The following is a 26262-nucleotide window of genomic DNA, read 5'->3' as shown; positions in this document are numbered from 1 at the left end:
AAAATTGAGTTTAGATATATAAACTACCATCTCTCTCGTATATGAGTTGGCGAGATAATAAATTTTTTTTTATAAAAAAACTTCAAATAAATTTAGATTTTTATAATTGTTATCAATTTAGAGAAACAATTCATATAATATTTTAAATCCAAATTAGTTAAAATGATCCCTAAGTATCAAAAGTCCTAAAAAACCTATGAATTTATAAAAAATTTTAAATATTAATTATCTTAAAGAAAAGATATAGAAAATGATCAAAAGTTATAATTATTCATACTTTTCTATTATTAGTAAAATTAGTAAGTTACTGTAAGAAATTAAATTTATCAGGTTCAACTATGTTTTAAGGCAAACTAAGTTAAAATTGGGTTTAAGTGACCTATTCTATGTGTTTAAGAAGCCCCTTTCCTTAGTATATTTTCTAAAGCTGAATTTTCTTAGTTAATGGTTTCCTAGATTTAAAAAAAATATATAAAAAAAGAAAAGGGCATAGATAGATAGTTATATAATTATATTATTTTTAAAAATATATTTTATTTTGTATAATTATAAAAGAAGTGACGCGGAAGAGGCGAGTGGAGAAAGAACGTGCGTGGAAACAAATAACAACAGTAACTTTATACGAATGAACGAATCAATGTGGGTCACAAAAAAAAAAGTAATCGAAGTCAGTAAACGTGCTCACTAAGGTGCCTCATTTCCACTTCTCTGTATGCTCTCTCCAAATACGGCAATTTCGCAATCGAAGCTAAAGTAAACAAACAACCCTCACTCTTTCTCTTTTCTCGTTTACAACCGAGAAGACAGCAAACGTTTTGATCACACTTTGTGTGTCTCCGGCAATGCCGGACGGAGAATCTTTCACCGTGGGTCTCTCTTTGAGTCTTTCCGAAGTCAATAATCACGATGACTCAGTCAAGAAAGATCCCAATAAAATTGCAAGAAAGTAAGAATCTTTTGCCCCCCCCCCCCCCCGGTTGCCTCCCATCATTTTCTACATTGAGTTACATTTATTTTTCAAGTGGGTATGTGGGTTTTGGTCATTTCTTGGTGGTGTCTGCTCACTGTTAGTGGGTGGGTTGTTCCTTGTTTGGCTGGTGAGAAATGGAGTACAGTAAAGAGTATTTTTTTCCTTTGAAAATTCTTCTGAAAATGTAACTGGTGGATTGAATTGTGTCAGCAAGCCTTGTAGTTTATGCAAGATTGTAGATTCTTGCTTCTGTGAATGTTTCCAGAAAAATGTTGCTAATGTGTGATCATCAGAAGTTGAAGTCTGATGTTGGCGGTGGTTATCTTTCTTCTTATTGCTCACTTGTTTTCTGAAACTCGAAGGAACCAAGTATCTTATGAATGTTTTGGTCTTTTGGAAGGTATCAGTTGGAGTTGTGCAAAAAAGCTATGGAGGAAAATATAATTGTGTATTTGGGGACAGGATGTGGAAAGACCCACATTGCCGTGCTTCTCATGCATGAGATGGGTCATTTGATTCGTAAACCCCAGAAGAATGTATGTGTCTTTCTTGCCCCTACTGTGGCTTTAGTTCATCAGGTGAGCTGCTCTCATATTCTTGCATGTGCAATAAGAACTGGCTTTTGTATCTTTAGTTGTAATCATTGCGATTTGGACAGTCTCAATTCCTCTTCAATATTTTTTAACAAAGCATTGCTTGAATGCTAGAATTACAATTCTTAGCAATCTACTTGTTGTGTGAATTAAGCGTGGTTGTTGTGTGAATCTTATGAATTGATTTTGTATATGGTAATCTCCCCCTGAACCTTAGTTTAACTGTTTTCACCATGCTGGTGATTTCCATTATGTGTTTTCTGAAGCCTATTTTATATTTATCCATAGCAAGCAAAGGTTATAGAAGACTCCACTGATTTTAAGGTTGGGACTTACTGCGGGAGTTCCAAGCGCTTGAAACGTCATCAAGATTGGGAGCAGGAGATTAGACAATATGAGGTGTTAATGCCAGTTAAATCATGTTGAAATTAATTATGTTCTTTAATTTATTTTATTGTATATTCAGACGTGTTACTTTTGTGGCAACTTTAAGTAAAAGCTATTGAAAGAAGGTGATAATCAATTAAACTCTATAGAGGCAGAATAAAAAAAATTCAAATTCATTTTGGCTCCAGCTGTTTTAGAATCTCAAAATCTACATAGTTAAATTTTTAATTCGGGGGAGCTTGTTGTTTCTAAAATAGTACATTGTGTTCTTGTCCTTTTCCCTTCAGGTGCTTGTTATGACCCCACAAATATTGCTTCACAACTTATCCCATTGTTTCATCACGATGGAGATGATTGCACTTCTGATATTTGATGAATGCCATCATGCTCAAGTCAAAAGCAACCATGCTTATGCAGTAATCATGAAAGTATGCTGTACTTATGCTGAACTTCAGGCATTCATTATGGAAATTGCTACATGATTTTCTGCATAAAATCTTTCCATTTCCATAGCTTTAATTTTTTACAATTTTTAATTTGGCAATTTGTTAGGTCTTCTACAAATACAAAGATAATTCTACAAAGGTTCCCCGTATATTTGGCATGACTGCTTCCCCCATTGTAGGAAAAGGTAAAGTAATAAAGCTTATCTTAAAAATATAGAGTATTAACGAGAGCCAAGATATTTTCCTGTTTCAATTACGTATTAATACTGTTGAAATTATAGGGTTTAGGTGTGAAAGGAGTAAAAAAGAAAATAGAGACTCTGGATATTGAATTGATTATGATGCAATGTGATACAAAGTACAAAGCACATACCTCTGTTTCTACTAGGAATTAGATTATGTACTAGGCTCCTACGTCCCAACTCTAATCAAATAAGCAACAAAAAGCTTACTAAATATGCAGATACATTCACTGAGAATAAGATAGGAATCCTAAACAGATCATTTACGTAAAAATTTAGGTAGCAAAATTTTTCCACTTTATTATACTCGGCATCATTCTCTACATATTATGTAGATATTCTAACTGGTACAAGCTTTACTCATCTACCTATTTCTTTCTTATTTCTTGCATTAACATTTAGTAAGATCTGAACCAACAACCTACACTTGCAGGAACTTGTCCTTTAGGCTTTAGCTATGGAAAGAGGGCGTGTGATATCTGTCTTGTGAAGTCTCTAAGGGATTGTGCTAGATATCTGAATTTGATGCTATCGATTTTAAAGTGGATGCTTGTGAAAGTGTTTTTCGAGAAAAATATAATGCTTATATTTTTCAAAAGCTTTCTAGGAAAGTCACAGTAATTTTATCTTTTTTAACTTGAAAATGAACTAATTCAGCACACATTGAAAGATTTTATTTTATTTAAAAGGGAAATTGTCACACATAGGAAGATCTGGACTTGAGAAGTCAATTTGGTAAGTTCACCAAAGATTTGCCCTGCCATCAACATTCAACAGGCAAATTTTTTAAATATTGTTTGTTGTGATATTATGCAAGGCACAATTTGATGTGCCTATGTACAGTGTGTAAATGATATGGATATGGTACACCTATATATGTGTCCCTGCTGTACATTCAAAATGATCATAAATTTCTGCGAGGAGGCTGAAAAGAGATTGACTGTAGATGATCTTATCTGCTTATAGTTGAACTGGAAACCATTGGTTAACTTTGAAAGGTTAAAATGTGTTAAGGAAAAGGAAATTATATGAGGCAGAGGACCATTTTCTTGAGTTTGAGATGAGGGGTAGAGTTGTGTGAGGGAAGGGGACATCCTATTGTCACTGACATTCTATATAAATTAATTTTCAAGTATTGACAAGATTTTTTTTAAAGTAGACTTTAACATGTCACTTTACTTTTCAATACTTGGACCTTTGTGTATATTTTTTTCTAGGACAAGGTTCATATGATCCTATGAAGTGCTATTTATATGATATACATGTATATGCAGTTTTAAATATACTGGTTGATGTTCTATTTATAGTATATAACTTTTATTTTATATTTGAAAAAGACTAACTGTTCTGTGCTTTATTTTCTGGGATGTTGATGTTCCATCATAATCATATAAATGTTTTGCCTTTCTTACGTCCCATCTTTTGTCAGTTCTTCAAGGGTGTTTAACACCCTAACGTTTGCCTACATTGTTGGTAATTTATCCTTTCTTTCTTTTCTTATTGTTTATGCATCTTTCAATAAGGATATTTGCTGAATACTTATAGTGTAGTTTATTCCTAATATGTAAAATCCTCTTCATATTTTTGACCTTGTTGGATTATTTTCATTTTCAGGTGCTTCTAGTGAAGCAAATCTAGTGAAAAGCATCAATAGTCTTGAACGTTTGCTTGATGCTAAGGTAGGATTTGTTTAGTATTGTATGTCAAAATACTTAAATTTGTGAACAGCATTTGTTACTTATGCAAAATATTTTGGGCCAAACTTTTGCTTTCCTACCTGTCCAAGAAAACAAAATGCTTTTTCTATTAAGTATTGGCTATGAACCTATTGATGCAATGGATGAAGTTGATATATTGATCTTGTGTTTGCTGGGATATGGTTTGTGGAAATGTAGCATTTGAACTCTATAAATGTCTGAATTCTTCTGAATTCCTTATAGTTATTGTTAAAAAATTTGGGTTTAACTCACTTCTAAAAATTATCTTGTAAGAGGAGGACTACTTTAACCTTTATAAAGAGTATTTTGGTCCTATTCCTCGCCAATGTAGGACATTTTAACACCCTCCCCTCATGCCTAGGACTGGGCATCTGGTGCATGAAGTTTGCAAGATTAAATATTTGCGGGTGACTCAACAAGATTGGACATCTGTGAGTAGCTTAACAATTAAACTGAATAAGTTTTAAACTATGTTAAGCAATTTGGGCTTAATTCACTCCTAAAAGTTAGCTCATGGAGAAAGATAACACAAACTCTTATAAGGAGTATTTTGACTCTATTTCTAGCTAACTTGAAACATCTTACCTTATATGCAAAGTGTATGGTTCTTGGGAATAATTACCTACTTGTGTTGGATAGATGCTGGGCTTGGTTACTCTTTAACTTCTAGATCTCTTTTGAAGGTATACTCAGTTGAAGACAAGGAATTGCAAGCTTTTGTGACCACTCCTATGATTAACATATATCATTATGGTTCAACTGCAAATGCAGAAACTAGTTTGTACTCAAAAATTGAGGAGATTAAATGCCAGGTGCACTTTTTACTGTGAGATCTTTCGATAGTTTGATAAACAAGGTGGTTTAGTGACCACTGCATTATTTTATTTTAACAGTGTGTAGCAACCATTGGTAAGAGTATAGAAGATCACCAGAAACGAATGAACACGAAGAAACTTCTGAACCGGATGCATGATAATGTGCTTTTCTGTCTGGGGAATCTTGGCATTTGGGGAGCATTGCAAGTAAGATTCTTGTATTTGGTTATGTCTTTTTTTCTTGTCAAGGATTATAAGTCTTGGAATCATTTGACTAGATTATTTAGTTAGTAAGTCTCTAAAAGAATCTATAAATAATAATACATCAAAGAAATAAAATTGTCATAATTTGTTCTTTTTTGTTGGCCCCTCTCCCTATCAAAGAAGAAAAAACCAAGGATGCAAAATATGCCTAGAGTAGGCTGTGGAGTTTCTCAGCAATGATGTTTAGCTTAAGTAAGTTAAACACAGTAGCCGATTCTACATTGATTCATGAAGATGGATGATGTAAAATGATGTTTTGTTTCTTAAAGACAATGTTTAGGCACCAATGCAGTTTGAAAATGATTGTAGATGTGATATTTGAAGATACAGGGATGTTCTTTGGAATTCATTTTGATAAGTCTTCTCTATACATTTTTCCCTGGGTTTTGGTGTATTTTCTACTTTTTGCTTTTTGTTATAGATCTCTGGATATATATGCTTTTTACTTTTTCCATTCCTGTGGTTTTCCGTCTGTTTAGTTGATATTGGGAAATGATTTTATAGGTTAGAAAGGCTGTCACTTTCACTATCTTAATTTTTATTTTTTCCCTTCTCTAAAATATGTGTTCACCTTCCAAGGCTAGTCGTATTCTTCTGAGTGGTGATCATTCTGAAAGGCATGAATTAGTGGAGGCAGAAGGAAACTCAAGTGATGACTCTCTGTGCGATAAATATCTTGTTCAAGCAGCTGAACTCTTTGCTTCACAATGTGTGATAGGTATTTTGACATTGCTTGATGTTCTTTTAATATTGTCATTGCTGTTACTGGATTTTCTGACTGTTGCTTCTGACAATTCATTTATAAATCCATTTACTGTCACATTTGCTTCCATTGTGCATGATAGGCTAGCATTAGTCTAACAATTAATTAGTCATTTTCATTATTGTGAATTTTTATGATATGTTTGAAAACAGAGTTCAGTTGTCACAAGATGTAGGCTTCATTTTTATTGCAGCTAACCATACTGGTCTTTTGTAGGTGACTGTGTATCTGATCTGTCTTCTGTGGAAGTATTAAAAGAGCCCTGTTTTTCAACCAAGCTTTTACGCCTCGTTGGGATACTGTCCAACTTTAGGTTGGTAATCATATCTCAGTCTGACAAGACTATGCTGTTTAAACCATTCCTTTCATGTGTTTTCATATATCATGTGTCTCATTTATATTTGGTTATGAAACTAATGTATTTGGACAAATTCTGATTACATGTTCCAATTCCAGGTTGCAAAAAAACATGAAATGTATAATTTTTGTGAATAGAATTGTGACTGCTAGATCCCTGTCATACATACTACAGAAGCTCAAGCTTCTAAGACAATGGAAGAGTGATTTTCTAGTAGGAGTCCATTCTGGACTGAAGAGTATGTCACGAAAGACCATGAACGTCATTGTTGAGAAGTTTCGCTCTGGAGAGGTAAATATTGTTATTGGATTTCTATCGTTAATTTTTAAACATGTTATTGAATTTCAGTGTGTATGCATGTATAAATTGTTAATTGTCATAGAAGTCTAGAAGATTCTATGAATTTTGTTGATTGTTATTTATAATGAGAAAACAGTTTTTGTCCTTACTTTAGCCCCTTGTTCTGGAGATGGTCACACTATAAAATCATGGCTGGCCCTGGATACTGTTGATAGAAGTGGACACATTGGCAACCTAGTTTTCGTTTTTTATGGTTCTGAGGAGGTCTTGACTATTGTTTTATTCTTATATATTGATACTGATTCTGGTGTTTCATGTGTGGGTGTTTGTTTGGGGGATATTTGGATTGAATGTTATACATAGATGAAGAGTGCTTGAATTCAGAAAATCAGTTATGCCTAATTTTATTTTTATTTTTTTGCATTTAGTTCATGGGTGGTGTTCTTGATGGTTAAATTTATTTGGAATTATGCTTTTACTTATCTGGAAATGTAGCTCTCCAATATTATTTCCAAGTTTTGTATCCTTCTCCTAGGTTGCCTCACCTTGCAGTTTTGTCCTTTTAATATCTTTCTTTTTTAATGTTTATTTTATTTAATTTATCTTTTGGCATAATATTATTTTATTTAATTTATTTGGACTTATGCTTTTATTTATTTCATGTGTGTGTGTTGTATGTATATTCTTGGGCACATATAGAGATCATGGATCCTTCTTTAGACAAGTTATGTTGACCTCCAAGGTTTGATGAAATTCCATGATGCACGGATGTTGGATACAGATACACGGATATTGTACATGGTACAAATATGGATATGAGATTTGACAATTTTCAATAATCTAAGATACTGGTACAATAATATAATTTTTAAAAAAATGTTGTAAGAAATTATGATTTTATCTTAATAGTACATGACAAACTTAACTTAAGAGATAAAGATACATTTATTTCAGAACATAACATCAATGGAGCAAAAGATCTGGAGATGATTCAAACTGTAGAAAACATCTCTGGTAAAAGAAATTGTCAAACTCAAATTAGTGCGCTGAATGTTTCAAACTACTCATTGCCATCCTGATTGCTTGCCCAACTCATTTAAGGGGAAGAAAACCCCAATCTAGACTGAAAAACTCCATTTTGGGAAAATAATTAGGGAACGAATTGACTATGTATATATCCATTAATTATCAACTTGTTATATTGAAACTGGACTGGAGTGAGCATTAAATCAATGAAGGCAACGGTTCATTATTCATTTGCTTAATAAAAGACATAACAACAACAATTGAACTGATAAATAAATATAATTTATACTTGTAGAGATAAAGACATAAATACAATTTAAAATGTAACAATATAAATGATTTGCAGAAGGCCTGAACAACAGCAGGAAGACTAAGCCTAAATACCTGGAGATGAAGTTCTTAAATTTGGGTTGGACTTAACCCTAAAAACCTGCTTAAGAGAGGAGGATTGCCCAAGCAGTGTTGTTAAAATGAAAAAACCACGACTAGTTGGTGTTGGTTGGTTCTCACAGTTTATACCCAGTTTTTAACAGTTCAATGACTGGTTTTCAGATTACCTTTTTGAGAGACTGAGTCCAAGCTGAACCGGAAAAGGGACTAGTTCCTGGCTGAACCAATCATCATGAATGAAAACATTTAGAGAACAGTTTTCAGATTCTTTCTTACACTCTCCCCTTGAGCTTTACAACATGGTATTGAGCCTGAGTTTGTACAACTCTGGTGATTATTCTCACCTCCAAGGAGGGGCTCCAGTCATCTTTTCCCATTCCACTCCCATGTAGCATCATCAAAAGAACTTTCCTAATTTGCAAGCAACAAGTTAAAGCAGTGATGATAGACCATCAACTTCATTGATCTATGGTGAATCCAGAGATCCCACCATATTCTATCTCTGGTACTGATTGCTATAGTGGCAATGTAAACAATGATTATCTCTGGTGGAAGCAACAGGATCAGCTCCTGTTCTCATGGCTCCTTTCCTTTCTTTGAGTCTCTTTACTAGTTGGCTGCACACAATTTATTTATTTATTTATTTTTTTTTCATTCATGTTAGCAGCTTTCCAAATGCAGTAAACTGGCTGTCATTTTTCTAATTTTCTATTATTGCACTAATGTGACATTAAATGTATTGAAAGAATGTAAAATGTCCTTTACCCTGTAAAACTTTGAAACAGCTGGGAGCTACTGGGGATTTTTGTGATCTGCATGTGCTTTTTCAACCATTATTGTAAGATTTTAAGGTGGTGAATGACATACATAACTGGTTAAAAAGCTCAGTGCTAGTAATATGACTATGTTTTTGCTGGTAACAGTTGAATCTATTGGTTGCAACCAAAGTGGGTGAAGAAGGACTTGACATTCAGACATGTTGCCTTGTCATACGATTTGATCTTCCGGAAACTGTTGCCAGCTTTATACAGTCAAGAGGCCGTGCACGTATGCCTCAGTCAGAATATGCATTTTTGGTGGACAGGTATCCTTGCATTCTAATATATTTTAGAATTAATTTTGCAAATCCCCATCCATTTGTTTTCTTTTGAAATCTTGTTGCAGTCGCAATAAGAAGGAACTAGCCATAATCAATGGATTTGAGAAAGATGAATACAGAATGAATATGCAAATTAGTGTTCGAACATCCAATGAGACATACATCGTCCCTGAGGAAAGGATATTCAGAGTTGATTCATCTGGTGCTTCTGTCAGTTCTGGATATAGTATCTCATTGCTTCACCAGTATTGTTCAAAGCTTCCACATGATGAGTATGAGTTTATTTAAACCTTGACTTTTGTTTGATCCAAATTATATGCTCAACCATGGAGTTTCATGGAAATAAAGTACAAATCTTGTGTTTTAAAATGTTATCTCTCCTTTCAGGTACTTTGATCCCAAGCCAATTTTTTCTTACTTCAATGATTTAGGGGGAATTGTCTGCCACATAACATTGCCTTCCAATGCACCTATACACCAAATTGTTGGTGCACCACAGTTGTCTATGGAGGCTTCCAAAAGAGATGCTAGCTTGAAAGCAATAGAAGAACTGTATAAATTAAGTGCTTTAAGTGATTGTCTCTTGCCAAAGCCAAATGATGTAGAGCCAGAGGAGCAGGTTTCAGGATCTTGTGATGAAGATGAATGTGAAGGTCAAACTTCAGCTGCTCTTTGATAAGCCTTGCTTTCATTGCCTTTGACTAGGTTGCCAGAAATGTACTGTATAAATTATATTTTGAAATCAAGTGTTGAGCATGTTTATTTGTCAATAAGCATATTAAGGAGAATGACTAGTTCAGCATGCCGCCATGCTGATCATTTTTAGGCTTTTAAAACTCTACATAATCCCTTTTTGGTAATTATTATTGCAACATACCTTTCTATGGACAGTTTAGTGTTAATCCACTCTCAGTGTTTAAACTTCTGCACCATCATCCAATCATGTGTTGCCACATCATTAATAGTTTTTTTCTCTCTCAAGTAGTTATTGTCAGTGTTTCTAATCTTGCACGGGGAAGCTTTTAATTTGTTTTCAGTTGTAGTACAACTATCGTGTTGATTACTATCAATTTATGCTTCTAGAACAATATCATAATGTTGTGTGCACTATATTCACTTTTCTTTATTTGCAGATGCCATATCAAGAGGAGAATTACATGAGATGCTAATTCCTTCTGCCATTAGACAGTCATGGATAAACAAGGATACAATCGTCAGTCTCAATTCTTACTACATAAAATTTTGTCCCTGTCCAAAGGATAGGGTCTATAAAGAGTTTGGTCTATTTGTCATGACTTTTCTTCCAATGGAGGCTGAGAACCTGGAACTTGATCTCCATCTTGCTCGTGGTAGATCTGTAATGACAAGTTTTGTTCCATTTGGAGTTGTAGAATTTGACAAAGATGAGGTAAATAACTGTATTTTTTTTTTATTTGGGAAGGTGGGGGGGGGGGGGGAGAAAAATTTAAATTAATGCTTGGAGTTTTCTAACCTGCAGATTAAGATGGCAGAGAATTTTCAAGAAATGTTCCTCAAAATTATTCTGGATAGATCAGAATTTGTTTCTGAGTTTGTAGACTTAGGTAAGGGTGCTGAATCTCACACAAGCACATCAACCTTCTACCTTTTGCTTCCAGTTGAATTGCAAGAAAATGAAAATGTCATGAAAGTTGATTGGAAGACAGTGAAGAGATGCCTTTGTTCACCAATTTTTAGGCATCCAGCAGATCCTACGGATAAAAAAGTTTTCCCTTTGGATATTCACCTGCAACTTGCCAATGGTTACAAAAGTGTAAGAGATGTCAAGAATAGTTTAGTTTATGCCCCTCATAAGAAGGTCTTTTATTTTGTCACGGATATTGTCAATAAAAAGAATGGATTTAGTCCTTATAGGGATTCAGGCACTTCAAGGTCAAGCTATGTGGACCATTTCATCGAAAAGTAGGTATCTGTTTATTATTTCAGATTTATCCTTGTTTCATTTTGGTTTTGCATCCCTAATTCTTTTTAAGTTGATAATATAACCATTCATATTCATTGGAGACATTTTAAAATTGCTGATTAACTGATTGGACAAAAAAATGGGAATGTGTATGTATATATAAGTTGGAATATCATGTATTTACGATATTTGACGAAAAACATGCATGCTTCAATGTCAGCTTTTCCATTCACCTCAAATGCCCAGAACAACCACTTCTGCATGCAAAACGACTATTCAATTTGCACAACCTGCTACACAACCGAAAGCATGAGGATACAGGTACTGCATGGGATATGTTATTTTTAGCATTAGAGTCAAATTGACTAAGACATTTAAATTTAGTTCTTATGACTAATTTTTTATGCTAGTGGAATGTCTATGCATTGTCTTTTTTCCACATTTTAGGTCCGTTAGGTTGTTTCAAGGTGTGCAAAGAGTTACAAATAACGCTATAAATCCTTGCTAAATAGTTTAAGCATTTTGGTTTAATGTTATTAAGATCATATGGTGAGCTGGGAGGTCATAAAAATCTGAGGAACACAAAGTGTGGGACCCATGATCTGAATCATCCTTTAAATGAGCAAAATAGGAGCCAATAGGGTTGGGATGTCTCTTACACACCCTCATGCACCGATAAAGGGGTGTTCTCAGGTGCGGCAGGCTTTAGGTAGTGCATGGAGAGGCAGACAGTAGCAAACTTCAGAGGTTGGGTGATTGTTGGTGATAGAAACTTGCCAAAAAGAGACGTGGTAGGTTCAGGTTGCTGATATTGATGCACAGTGAGGAAGAATTTGCTGCTGCAGTGTATGCAGCGGAGTTAGGGTTTTTTTTTTTTTTTTTTGGGAGAAATGGACCAGATTCTGCTTTCATACCAACTTAGGGATTCTAAGAACAACCTGATTAGGGATAAAATTGGGTGTTTGAAATAACACGGCCTCTATATATAATAATGTTAGTATTAATTATAAATTACAATGATATACCAATATTCAATCCAATAGTGGTTCTTAAAATTGCTTCTAATTGATTCTACCATATATTCATGATACAATAACATAAACGTGTATCTAACAGCGTCTACACTTCTTTATGCTTTGACATTAGCAATTTGAAAAAAGTGCATTGACTATTTTCAAGTTTGTATCTTAATTTTGGATTTATCTTGTATTCTGATAATACTTCAGACACTTCTTGAAATGATTGTAGCTTTTAACTGTCAATGACAGAACCACATGAGCAGGAGGAATACTTAATTTATTTGCCTCCTGAGGTATGTGAACTGAAAATAATAGGATTTTCGAAGGATATCGGTAGTTCCATATCTTTGCTGCCCTCAATTATGCATCGTCTGGGAAACTTTTTGGTGGCTATTGAACTCAAGGACGTGCTATCCTCTTCCTTTCCAGAGGCAGCTGAAATTAGTGCCCTTAGAGTAAGCCCTTATTATATTCAATATATTTTTTTATATATATAAGTAGTGTATTCTTTTATCTAACAACATGCCAATGATGATATGGTACAGATAAATTTTGTAGTTTATATCAACTAACAATTGTGAACAAATACTAGGTTCTTGAGGCTCTCACCACTGAAAAGTGTCAGGAACGATTTTCCCTTGAAAGACTTGAAGTGCTTGGTGATGCTTTCCTTAAGTTTGCTGTTGCGCGTCATTTTTTTCTCATGCATGATAGCTTTCATGAAGGAGACCTTACAAAAAGGCGATCAAATGTTGTAAATAATTCCAATTTGTTTAAGTTGGCTATTAAGCGTAATTTGCAGGTAAAGTTATACCAACACATCCCATCTTCATTTCCTTAGTAAGAAAGTATAATTTTTATTCATTGGTCTTTTATTACATTTAAATGATACTCATGGGAACTTATTTCAATAACTAGATATAATTAAATAAGATATATACTAAAATTATCTTGGCAATGAAAAACATATTTTGCATGAGTTGAATCTGCCTTTAATTCCTAACCCAACATTATCATTTTAGGAGATAGACACAGGACTTTGTACTGGGGGACCCCCATTTCTTGCTAAAATATTGTGATCATGTTGAGAACTAAAATGAGAGGAACCAACTCCTATTTATGAAGTTAATTCATGCATTTGACGGAGGCTTTCCTGGATGGATTAATGATGGATTGTTGGGTAATTAAAGGGACCTTGTGCATAGGCAAAGGACTGCAATTTGCTAGCATTGAGCTAAAATGATTCTCCCAAATCCTATTTTATGAATTAACTTTATGCATTTGGACATAAGATAGGACTGAAAATTGGTGGTAGTAGGCTGACATTGACAAGATCATCCCGAAGAGCAATTTGGATTTGGATCCAAGCACTTGCTTTAAGGTTGATGGGTTTTTGGTAGATTAAACAAGAATGTACGAGAGGTTTAATTTTAAAAAGTAAGAATTTTATATTTCTGCAATTCAAGAAACACTATTTGAGAAGTGTTGATAGAGAAGGAAGCGAAAAGGCATAGGATGAATATGTATATTTGAATACATAGCAGAACTCTCTATTTATAATAATAAGGCACAATAAATATATGATTTTAAGTTATCTAAAATTAAACTAATTTTATTCTCACCCTATTACTTTATTTACAGTTTATCTCATTACTTCTCCTAAAGCTGGAGTAATATGAGAACCCCTCAAAGACTTTGCAGAGACATTTACCTACAATTCACAAATCAAATACCAATATTTTTAGAATAGATCTTCTCTCTAATGAAGTGGCACTATGGAGGCACAGGCGAACACCAGATAGGCATCACCAACAAAGACTAGCAGATTGCTTATTGATGAAAGACTGTCTGCTGGTTACACCATTCCTACTACTGCTGAATCAAACAAAATTGCGATTCTGATTAAAATTCTTTTTTTTAGGAGTTGGGGAATCTAGGCCTAATCTATTAGAATAGGTCTTGGCTGATTTGGCTGGTAAAAGCCTAAAAACTTAACTTTCAAGGTCAAAACCATTCCACTTGAAAACCAACCATCAAAGAAAGTCAAAGACTGGTGTGTATCCAAGCTTTGATGAGGATGGGTTGGCTGACATTGAGTTGTGCAAGCAATGACAACCCTAATCTACTGGTTGGTGATCGGATAAGTTGCCAAAAAAGTGGATGACGATGGTGAACAATGCCAACTAGAAAAGATAGATGACTGGATAAGAAACCAGAAACTGGAAACTAAACACTGTTTTTGAAAAAAAAAAATATGCCAATGAGCAGGTCACCAGGAATGCATGGATTAGGATTGCCCTATTGTCGGGTTCTAAATACAATGCTGAAAGAGGTGAAAAGTGAAAACCAGAAGGCATAAGATGAATTTGTGTGTTTGAATACACAATAAAGCTCTATTTATAATAATAAGGTAAATCAAATGCATGATTTGCAATTATCTAAATTCATACTAATTACATTATTATCCTATTTACGATAATCTCAACAAGAAGAATATTCCCCTCAGCTTCATGGCTAGAATTCAATAAGAAAGACAAGCAACTTGCTAGATAAAACTTGGATATTAATTTTGAACTAAATTTGAAAGACAGTCTTTAGATCCCTTACAGAAGATAAGAAGAAAACTATACTTGGAAGGCAGAAACTCAATCTGGTTATGGCACTGCGTGCTTATATAGATGGACATGACATACAAGGATACAAGCTAAAAAAAGCAAAGGCTATCCAAAAGCAACTTTGTATTAAATTTTACTACTTTTGGCATATTTTGTAAACAAAAAAATTATCTCAGGCAGGATGTAGGATTCCTACTAATTACCCAATAAGGAATTCTTAAACCTCTAGGCAATAACAAATAACACATGGATAACATAAATCATACAGAACTGAGGGTGGAAGATACTGAAGTACTCCTAGCACTGAAATATTGAAATTAACTGAACAATAACTTAGTAAGGCTAATAACCTTGATAAAGGTTTTCTATCTTGCTGTTATGTTTTAGAATGTGTATATACATATATATATATGTCATATTATTTTATTCTTGTCTGGCCCATTAGGTCCATGGGCCATGATGTAAATATATGCTGTCTTGTACTCTTTCATTTTTTATCAATAGAAAAACTTTTCTCTCCACTTTCATAGAATGCATCTTTTTATTTACTGACTCAAGTCATATCACTATCTGCCTGCTCTCCCTTCCAGGTCTATATATGTGATCAGGCATTTGATCCTGTCCAGTTCTATGCATTAGGCCGCTGTTGCCCAAGAGTTTGTAGCAAGGAAACTGAAGACAGTATACACTTCTGTTTAAGTTCTGTTAAGGAGCAAAGAAGAGCAACTGAAACCCGATGTAATAAAAATCACCATTGGTTACATAGGAAAACAATTGCTGATGTGGTTGAAGCTCTGGTTGGAGCATTCCTAGTTGACAGTGGTTTTAAAGCTGCAATTTCCTTTCTTAAATGGATTGGCATACAAGTTGATTTTGAAGCATCACAGGTGGTTAATATTTGCACAGGAAGTGCTGGCTATTTCCCCCTTTCTTCTGATGTAGACATTCCTTCTCTTGAAGGTAAGTTAGGATATGACTTTGTTCATAAGGGTCTGCTGCTCCAGGCTTTTGTACATCCCTCTTACAATAAGCATGGGGGAGGCTGTTATCAAGTAAGTTTTATTTATTTTTTCACTTCCAATGTTCTGGCTTTGGTCTCTCTAATTTTAAGCCTCGGGAATTCGAGTGAGACATTTTATCTTTAATTTTTTAAACCTGATTATTATTTGCAGCGATTGGAGTTTCTTGGAGATGCTGTCTTGGATTATTTGATTACTTCATATCTATACTCAGCTTATCCCAAACTGAAGCCTGGTCAATTGACAGATTTGAGATCATTGTCTGTTAACAATAAGGCATTTGCTTGTGTAGCACTAGACCGTAGTTTTGACAAATTTCTTTTATGTGATTCAAGTAGCCTGTCTGACGCAATAAAAAAGTATGGGGACTACATTAGAAGACCTGTATCAGGTAGTGGCACTAACGAAGGGCCAACATGTCCTAAGGTATATATTATGACCTTTTTATGATGATGCAATATACCTAGATGCATTTACTACTATTACTATATTTTAAATACATTTAACGATCTAAGATGAAGGTCCTAATGTATTATGTCTGTATCCTTTTCAAAGTTTGATTTGTGTATTTGACTAGTAATAATGCTACTAACATTTGCACACATGTCACCTCACATCATGTGCACCTACTGTCCCACAAGATGTGTACCAAATATCATTCTATTACTTGGAAACCATAAGAGCAAACTAATGGAATATGGGAAGAGCACCCAAGGACAGGCTTTGCATGGGAAGACAGAAGAAGAAAAAAGAAAGACCATCCAAATGAATGCCAGTGTTTTTGCAAAATATCCATGACATATTGGGTGGGAAAGAAAAGCCAAGGAGGATGATGTGTCACAGTCAAGTGAACAGATTTTATTACTTTATTGAGATGAGATGACAAATTTATTTGTGTCTTCTGCTCCATGCTTTGGGTTATCGACATGAGTAGCTCTTATAGAAATATTAGGAGCCTTTTCATTGTCTGATCCAAATAGCTCATAAGTTTTTCACAGGTTTCTAATTCTTTGTAATTTTGCATCAAAAGGTATATGAGGTCTAAACTTACACCATTTGTTTCTTCAGGCCCTGGGTGATTTAGTAGAATCTTGTGTTGGTGCTGTTCTTCTTGATTCAGGGTTCAATTTGAACAAGGTTTGGACGGTTATGACTTCATTCTTGGACCCAATCATAAAGTTCTCATCAAACTTGCAGCTCAGTCCTATTAGGGATTTGCAAGAACTTCGCCAATCTCATGGTTTGAAGTTGCAGTTTCTGGAATCAAAGCTGACTAAAACATTTTCAGTTGAAGCCAAAGTGACTGGAAATGGTGTATGTGAAAGAGCTCAGGGAACTGGCCAAAATAAAAAGGAGGCTTCTAGAATTGCTTCACAGCGACTTTTTTCAAACTTAAAGGTAAAAAAAAGTGTGCTTAGTTTTATTTTCTGCGTTAGAATTTGTATTTCTTTACTGCACAGTGGCACCACAGGTGAATATATTACTTTGTAGTTCAAGTAAACAAGGATAGTTAAATTTTTAACTTTTCTGCTGATGTGTTGAAATTTATTGTGCTCATCTTCTTTAAAATTTCAATTGTTCTAGTCGTTTGTTGATGTATGAGATACAAATAAAACAGTGTTCAAGTCTATGTTATTCTTTGTTTCTTCATTTGGAGCTTAAGACTCTCATCTTGCATATCACTTTTTCATGATCAAGTTCAGAATAGTGGAATAGTACCTCTTTTGCCAGAACTGAGAAACGGACTTGAGCATGGGTTAGTAACGTCTTAAATTTTGTACTGCAGACTGTAGTTCTTTTAAATTGAATTGCTATACCAGATAGATTGTGTCACTTAAGTATTCCAGTGGACCATGGACAAGCATCGTTCTAAATTCTTTTTCCTTTATATTCTCTGTTAGTCAGCTGGTGTATTTGTTTGCTTTCGTTGTGAAGCTTTGCCCTTTAGATAAATTAGTCTGGGATAATGGAAAACAGTATCCTCAAAGCCCATTCTTGTGCCTAAACACAATTGTAGTTGTTTTTCAGTTTTTCAACAACCATTTTTTTGTAGCTTTCTAGAAGAAAATAAGCAAATAAGAGGGACTAGGGCGGTTCAGATTTACCCGCATCAGCATATTATTGAAAATCATCGCCATATCTGATTCTTCCTTTTGTCATTGACAAACTTCTTGTAGAGAGAAATCCGTATATGGTGTGTCAGTGGCTAGCACTACACGGAGAGGTCTTGCTAATATAAAAGGAAGAATAGTGCAACTATCTGTCAGAATACAATTAGTGAAGATGTATAATAATAGCTGTTGAGAAGAATCCCTCCTAATTATTATGATTTACTGTTGTCATTATATTTGTAATTATTTGTCTTTATTTCTAAGATTATTAGAAGATAATCTAGAATATTATCTCATGCAAATATTAGGATTAGACTCCTATATATACATGTAAATTATAATGTATATTGACTCAATACAATTCAGAATTACAAGTATAGCTGTAGACAAAAATAATTATGACAGAACCGAAGCACTAATGTAATATCTCAACATTCCTTAACTTGGTGAATTTCTTCTTCGACTTGCAATAGGTTGAATGCAAATTCCATATGCCTAGTTGATCAGAAACTTGAAATACATTATTTTTTTTATTTTTTTTTTCCTTACTGAAAGAAATGAATTTTATTGAATATTCAAGATATTCAAGAGACCTTGTTCTCTCCCTCCTCAGTACAAGCCCTTTCCGAAATGACAGATAGATCACTCTCTCAGTCTCCTCTTACTTAACGGTAGCATGTTTTGTTTCTTCTAATAATCCTCCTCTTATGAACTAGCTTTTAGGAATGAGTTAAGTTCAAGTTTTTTAACATGATATCAGAGCTTATCTAGTTTAAATTTCGGATTGCCCACAGATGTCCAGTCCTATTGGATCATCCTTGCATATGTTTAATAATTCTTCTCCTATAAGCTAGATTTTGAGAGTGAATTAGACCCAAGTTTTTTAACAATTCCCACTAGCCAACTAACTAATTCAGGCTAACTAACTGATATGTTGTAACTACCTACCAATGAAGCCTAGATACTTAGTACGACATGGATACAATAAGGAGACGGAAAAAATTTAAAATTTAAGATACGATACGGCATAGTTATTTTAATATGAATTTAAAGAAATAACATACTTTATACATACATAAAATATTTATAAATAGATATTAATAATTAATTTATATTAATGTGTTCCATTTATATATCAATGATCACATTTTATCAAAAAAATACATGCGATCATATCTTTTCCTTGTCTGAGTAATTAAGTCAAATTGTTTCTTCTACTTTGAACACATAAAAAAATTACATACTTTTAAGTTAGAATTCTACACAAGAATTGGTAGTTCTATTCAAAAGAAATATAGAACTATCACAAAAAAAATGTCTTGTCTTTATAATATTTGATTCTAAAGTTGTCACACTCATTTCCTCTATCCCTATCATCTATAAAAAGCATAACTTCTAAGTCTAGTCCATTTAGAGATAATTCAGCCAATTAAAGAAATTCAACACCATTATCAAGTGGATCATGTACATCTCCACTAATATTTCACATCCTTGTCTCTCCTTTAATATACTTTTTTAGACAAAAGATGACGGTTGAAATGCACATAAACTAAATTCTCAGCTCTTTTTGGATCCATTTTGTTTCTCTTCAAAAAATGAATGAACGAGTATGTACTCAAATTCCTCTCATAGCAAGACGAGGAATAAGACTGTACAAGAAGCCTTTAAGGCAAGTTTTTGAAGTAAAGGGGTAGAAGATCCATGCATTACCCACCAAGATTTTGGGTCCAATGTCCACCTATCTTCAATGGAATCAAAAGAAGCAAAATTACCTGTACAAGATGAGAAATTTGAGAATTCAAGAAAAACATTTTTTCTTATCTCAGCATTAGGAAAATATCTCTTCAAACATTTGTTCTTTTCTCTCGAAACTTCATCATCTTAATGTGGAAGAACTCTATTTGGAGCTTCCCTAAGCCATTTTTCACTATAATACCTATATAAGATTAAAAGATTTGTTATAGTATGACTTTTATTTCTCAAGAGACAGTAACTAAAATAAAATTTACCTTGAGTTCAATAAATGTGTCAAACAATAAAGTGGAGTACAATTCTTGCTCTCAATGTTGTTAAGATCGGGATCTTACCTAAAATTGGAAGAGAGGTAAAAAATCGTAAATCGTGAAATCGTAAAATCCTTCTGAATGTGTAAAATTATACTTTAAACATATATATAAACAAGGAAAATTACATAGATAAAAAATTAATATCTAAATTACCTAATTTAGTTAAATATAAACTTAAAAATCTTAGATTTAAGATTCAATATAACACATAATTAGTTAAACTATCCATGCTGAGGTGAGAGAACACATAATAGAAAATAAATAGAAGAATATTTTTGAAAAATTAAAAAGATCAACAAGTTATCTAACTTATAGTACTTTGCAATAAATAATACGAAAATATTAACTCTATTTAACAGTGTTTGGATTTATAGTTAAATAGGTGAAACTTAGATGTTTATAATATTCAATAGGTTTTTTTTATAAAATATGATATTCATTAATTTTTAAAAAATTATTAAAAAAATTAATTTTATAACATTTTACATATAAGTTAATGTCTTATCACACTATTTTATTTTAATATATAATATATTATTAATAAGTTGAAAATTAATTTTAATAAAAGTATTTTTGGGTAATAACACTATTAAAATGTTTATTTAAATTAACCTCACTTACAGATTTATATTGAAAGGTGTATTTATAACAAGACATAAAACTTCATCTCTACTACCAAATGCAAAACAAAACTGAAAAAGTAGCTCACGAAAGAAAAAACATGAACCACCAATTGAAACAGGCAAACAGCAGATCAAGAAACACCAAAACAGAAAATGCGAACCACTCTCGAAGAGAATACCTATGCCCAAGGAACGCGAACACAATGCCTAGAGAATGTTGATGTTACAAAATCAGAACCTAAATAGAGAGAAGATGAGAGGTTGGGTGTCGAGAAGTTCTCCAATGGTGACACAGTTAAATGTAAACAAAATGGAAGGATGGGTGTCGCGGAAGAGAGATTGGGTTGCGCAAAGACAAGATAAGAGAGAGTGGAAAAAATTTGGAAAAAAATAAACTAAATAAGTTTTTTAAAATCGGGTCAAAAAAACCTGACCCTGTAACCCAACCCAGAAATCGACCCAAAAAACTTGCGCCTGTGATCGGATTAGATCGCCTATCCTGCGATCCTGAAGGAAAAGATCGGAATCTCATCCGATCTTTCATATTAGTGATCCCAAATCCAATTAAGATCGTGCAAGGGGTTTAAGATTGTAAAATTGTATGATCTCACGATTTTAATTGCAATTTTAACATTGCTTGCTCCACCTAAAATTTAGTATATTATGGACCACATCAAAAAAATTAGAAACCTCATTTGCTTCCTTTTCCTCATGCCTATATATGATTGATTGTCTTCACTTTTTCGATCATGTAATCCCACATTTCATAGACCGAATAAAGAGTGGAAGCATTTGTGTCACATTTTCTAAGCATGCTATATATAGGATTTGTGAAAGAAAGAATATAGTTTAATTTATCCCACCATATATCATTTAAAACAAGTTCTTTCACATGGGCAGCTTTACCAACATCATCTTCTCTATAACTATTCCATTAGTCACTAATGACTATATTTTGCAAAGCATGTTTCAACAACTTCAATCTTTTTTTAGCATGACAACCATTGATGCAAAATGAGTTTCAGCAACAAAAAATAATTTTAAGAGATGAAAACTCATTAAAAATAGTCAATCTTATAGAGTGAGTCATTATAAAAGTCTTGATAAAAGATGCATCATCAACTAGGAGAGTAATCCAATGACACTCATTGAAAATATTTTCATTTCCATCAATATTTCTAGCTGCACATATGCTTTTCAATGCTAGCTTCTAGGTAATGTTTTCGACACAAGGAGTCCAAAACACATGATAAAACTAAGTATCAATTAACATCCCAACTACCTTACAAATAAGAGCATTATCAGTTATGAACTTATGATTTGAACATCATTTTTTGGCCCTACTTCATTAATTACATCATTTATTATGCTGGCCATGTAGTGTTTGTTCTTATACTCCTTAGAACCATCAATAGTCTTTCTAAATATTGGCCCTCCTTCACTTACAGCCATGTAATTTATGGGCCTTCTTTGAAGGTCTGTCCATCCATCAGAAGCTAATGTAACTCTTTTTATAAGCCATAAAAATTTTATATGTTAGAGCAACCTTTTAATATGAGATCTTATTGTAAAAGACTAGTTCTTAAAACATTATAACTATGAGGAAGGAAATCACTAAGGTTATGATTGACAGCAAATGAATAAGAACTAACATAATAAGGATTTCTAGCAAGATAAAATGATAAGTTAGCTGATTAAAACATTCTTGCTATTCTGCTCTAAGTTGATTCCTTTCATCAACATTGAAAGCCCTTTCTAGTGTATTACTTCCTATTTTTCTTCTTTTCTAGGATAAGGTTGCTGGAGCTAAAGGTAGTGGAATAGTATTAGGCTTAATTTTATTCTCAGCTTCTTCACAAATTCTTTTCAAATCAGTCAAGTACTCAGCAATGACCTTAGGACAAAGAGCAACACCAGTACCGGGTATTCTAATTAAATGTGCTTTCACTCTTGAGTATGAACTTTTGACCACTTTCTCACAAAAATTACAACTCCATATCCTATTGCCTCCTCCATCTTTTAGCTTATCCTTTATAGTGACAAATGCCAAAGTAGAGCATGATAATCTTGAAGTTTTATTGAAACAAAGTTACTTGGAATTCTAAAATTAGATTTAGTATCATAACTCATTTTTTGTCAATAAACACAGCTGTTGAAAAATACAAGAATAACATTTTTACTTTATTGTTCTAAAATGAATAGAAAAGAGAAGACTAGAAAAGAGAAAGTTTGTGAGATTTTACCGCAACTGCAATAGAGTAACAACGTTTAAAATTGTTGCTGAAGTCTAAAGAAGAGGAACAAAGTTCTGAACTGTTGTTGCAATGAAGCCTTAAGAGTGACGAAGACGGTGCTTGAGGTTGCCAACGTTGCTTTGACTGCCATTGAACACACCCACTATTGCCGTCAAAACAGAAATCAGTCACCCACTATCACAAATTGGAGAATCGACATCTCATGAACTTGCTCAACCAGAATCGACCTCTCAAAACACTCTGAATCACCTTGTTTTTGCAATAGTTTTCATTTTCTCAAGAGAATCCTGACTTGAAGAAGTCCTAGTTGAGTTTTGATTTTGGGTGAGGTTCTGGTTGGGGCATTCCTATCTTGTTAAGAATGAAAGAAATGGGGAAATGGGAGAAGAAAGATTAAAATGCCCTGTTTCAATAATAAATTTACTAAGCCATTACTATTTTAAGCCGACCGTATCGGAGCCGTATTAGATGATTTAAAGCCGTATCTCAGCCGTATCTAAGCTGTATCCTGTTTGAAATTAATTTTTAATAATAAATTAAATTACGCATACTTTTGGGATACGTATCTAGACATATCGTACACGTATGGGTATCGGATATGTGTCCGACACGGGTACTTTGAGTGTTTTCACGTATCTAGTCTTCATAGCTAACTACTAATGAGGGTTACAAAACACCAGTCCTGGACTGCTGTTGTGATATAAAAAACATTTACAGAGATGCACATTTTCTTCCTTTGACTACAAGTCTAGTCTCTATGAGCTATTTTGTTTGAATTTAACAGTCTTGGGTTTGGATGTGCAGGCTCAAGGCTGGAAACTGAAGTCAAAAACTTTGAAAGAAGTTCTGGAATCAACTTCTAAAACTGAACCAAAACTTATTGGCTATGATGAAACACCCATTAATGTAACAGATACCAGTTCTGTCAGGCAGATAATGGTCAATGCAGACATGTGCAACAAGTTTAGCCCAGAAGTCGATATATGCTCCCCATGTGTGAAACCTTTTGGCCTACAGCTTCAATCTTCTGCTGAGGGAAAGCTTAGTCTAACAATTGAAAATCATGATGGTGGAAGTGACTCATCAAGGACAGGTAAAATAAAAATTATAGTAATTTCATTGAGCCGGTTTGTCTATGTTAAACCTCAATATTGTTTCACATTTTTTGCACCAAGGAACAGCAAGATCACGATTGTATGAATTATGTGCTGCTTTTTGCTGGAAACCTCCTACATTTGAATGCTGCAAGGAAGAGGGACCAGATCACCTGAAAATGTGAGTCCCTTTTTTTTTTTTTTTAAATTTAATCTGTATTAAAATATGTATCTTCACCCAGATTTTATTATTTTTTTAAGCTTTGCTATTCCTGCATTAAGCAATTTAGCCTGTGATGTGACTGGCATAGTGAATGACATTTCTGTTTTGGGTAAATTATACTTTCCTCCCTTGATATATGTTGAAATTACACTTCCGTCTTCCACTTATTTTAATACACTCTCTCCTTAGGGATGAAATGTTGTTCACTTTAGTCCATTTTAATGCAAACAAAACTCCTGAGGTAAACAATGAATAAGCCTTCCAATAACATTTTCCCTTTCTCTACAACTTTCAGTGTTACCAATAACTAATATTGAATACCCTATTATAGTTTAGAACTTCAAAAAATTAAGTGAAGTTTTAAACATCCCTACGCTTGTGATGAATGGATGATGATAATTTATAGTTGAAATTCTTAATCTTTATCGTTGACCTTTACTATACAACAACTCTCAAGTTCACTTTAGTTTACGTGTAACTTTCAGTGCCTTCCTTATTTTGTTTTCTTTTTAACACGACATTAAGGATTCTATGTTGAATGTTGAATATATTTGTTTTGTTCATTGTTCCATTTTTAGATTCACTTGCAAGGTGACCTTGGAGATGGAAGAGAACCCAGATATGATTTTTGAGTTCATTGGAGAACCAAAGTCAAAGAAGAAAGATGCATCAGAGAGTGCTGCTGAGGGTGCGTTTTGGTACCTGCAACAGGAAGGTTACATGCTGAGTGGTAATTGACATGCTGCTGAACAACTATCATGTGACATAAATCTAGAAGGTAAAATGTATTAATTATTGAGGGTGTCATTTCAAATTTCTGAATGCTCCTCATTGTTATAGGTAATCATATAATCTAGAAGGTAAAATAATACAGGTTTAGTAAAACCCAGGGGTCCCCAAATGTTAATCTGTTGTAAAATATGATTTACGTTGTGTCTAAGTTACACCTATCACTGTATGTGTAATGTCCTTCAACTTTAAAATGTAAATAATGCTCCTGAAACATTGTATTTGCTCATGGCACTTTTTTTTTTAATTGTCAATTTTTACTTTTAATTAAAAAAATTTCATCTTTTCATTTTGTGTTCAGTTCACCTAACAAAAAGTTGTTTTCATTGGTTCTTATACATTTTTACAACGTAATAAACCCTAAATTGCACAGTGAAGGAAGAACTCCCCAATGAATAATTTTTAGATGATCTGAAATCATATAATCTTGGCCAGTTATGTAGTGATGCATTTTTTTCCTTTTATAAAGTATAAAATATATTCAAATGGTGCAATATTAGTGACTAAAATCAAACGACCAAATCACCTAACAATTCTCTTCCCCCCACCATCACCAATAGGTGAAACCAAGCTATGGTGTCAAGCTAAAATAAATGTGGAGAAACACTATTAGAGTGAGATTACTTCAATGCTTTGAAATAAACTTTTTTGTTAATTCATCGAAGGAAAAAAGGGTCAATTCAGAAGCGTGCCCTAGATTGATTTTTAAAAAAATTACTTAATTTTTTTTACGTAAAGTAATTTAATTTGTTTTGATTAGTTAATTTTATTTTGTTTTAAGTTTCTTATTAAAATTTATTTTATAAAAATATAAACAAACGATTCAGATAATTTAATTAAATATATTTAGTGCAAGTTTTGAATAAATGCATTAAAATATAATTTCGAATGTACCTTGCATCCTCAGTGAGCGTGTATGAAATGAGTCAATTTGGTGTTCTGCATGTTGTATTTGTGAGATGAGCTTTCGGCTAAGAGAAGTGTTATATTGTAAGTACGAACTAATTGAATACAATTTGGCAATGAAGCACGTTTCGTATTGGGTCAAATTGTTGTAGCCTGAGTGCTAATGCCCGTGTACGTAAAAGAAAGGGGCAAATTTATTCGTTTTCATTCTCTATTTTTTAAAACCAAA

The 26262-nt window shown here is 33.4% G+C and overlaps 1 protein-coding gene across 1 annotated transcript; it reads left to right on the top strand.

The window, feature by feature from the left end:
• The first annotated feature begins 826 nt into the window (after positions 1–826).
• Positions 827–25411, top strand: LOC113846080 (dicer-like protein 4). Its single transcript, XM_027473942.1, has 25 exons — positions 827–946; positions 1371–1548; positions 1852–1962; positions 2238–2378; positions 2503–2581; positions 4253–4317; positions 5040–5168; positions 5250–5378; positions 6015–6153; positions 6415–6511; positions 6655–6847; positions 9196–9356; positions 9437–9643; positions 9759–10024; positions 10505–10779; positions 10870–11312; positions 11534–11634; positions 12582–12787; positions 12925–13134; positions 15538–15999; positions 16120–16392; positions 17035–17364; positions 23826–24114; positions 24197–24296; positions 24917–25411. Exons 1-25 carry the CDS (start codon positions 843–845, stop codon positions 25074–25076), a joined length of 4848 nt encoding a protein of 1615 aa, XP_027329743.1. The 5' UTR covers positions 827–842; the 3' UTR covers positions 25077–25411.
• The last annotated feature ends 851 nt before the right edge of the window (positions 25412–26262 follow it).

Source organism: Abrus precatorius, unplaced genomic scaffold (genome assembly GCF_003935025.1).
Source record: "Abrus precatorius isolate BTA unplaced genomic scaffold, Abrus_2018 Scaffold8, whole genome shotgun sequence".
In the NCBI taxonomy this organism is placed as follows: Eukaryota; Viridiplantae; Streptophyta; class Magnoliopsida; order Fabales; family Fabaceae; genus Abrus; species Abrus precatorius.
Note: the sequence above shows the minus strand (reverse complement) of the source record. Positions and strands in the feature narration are given on the sequence as shown.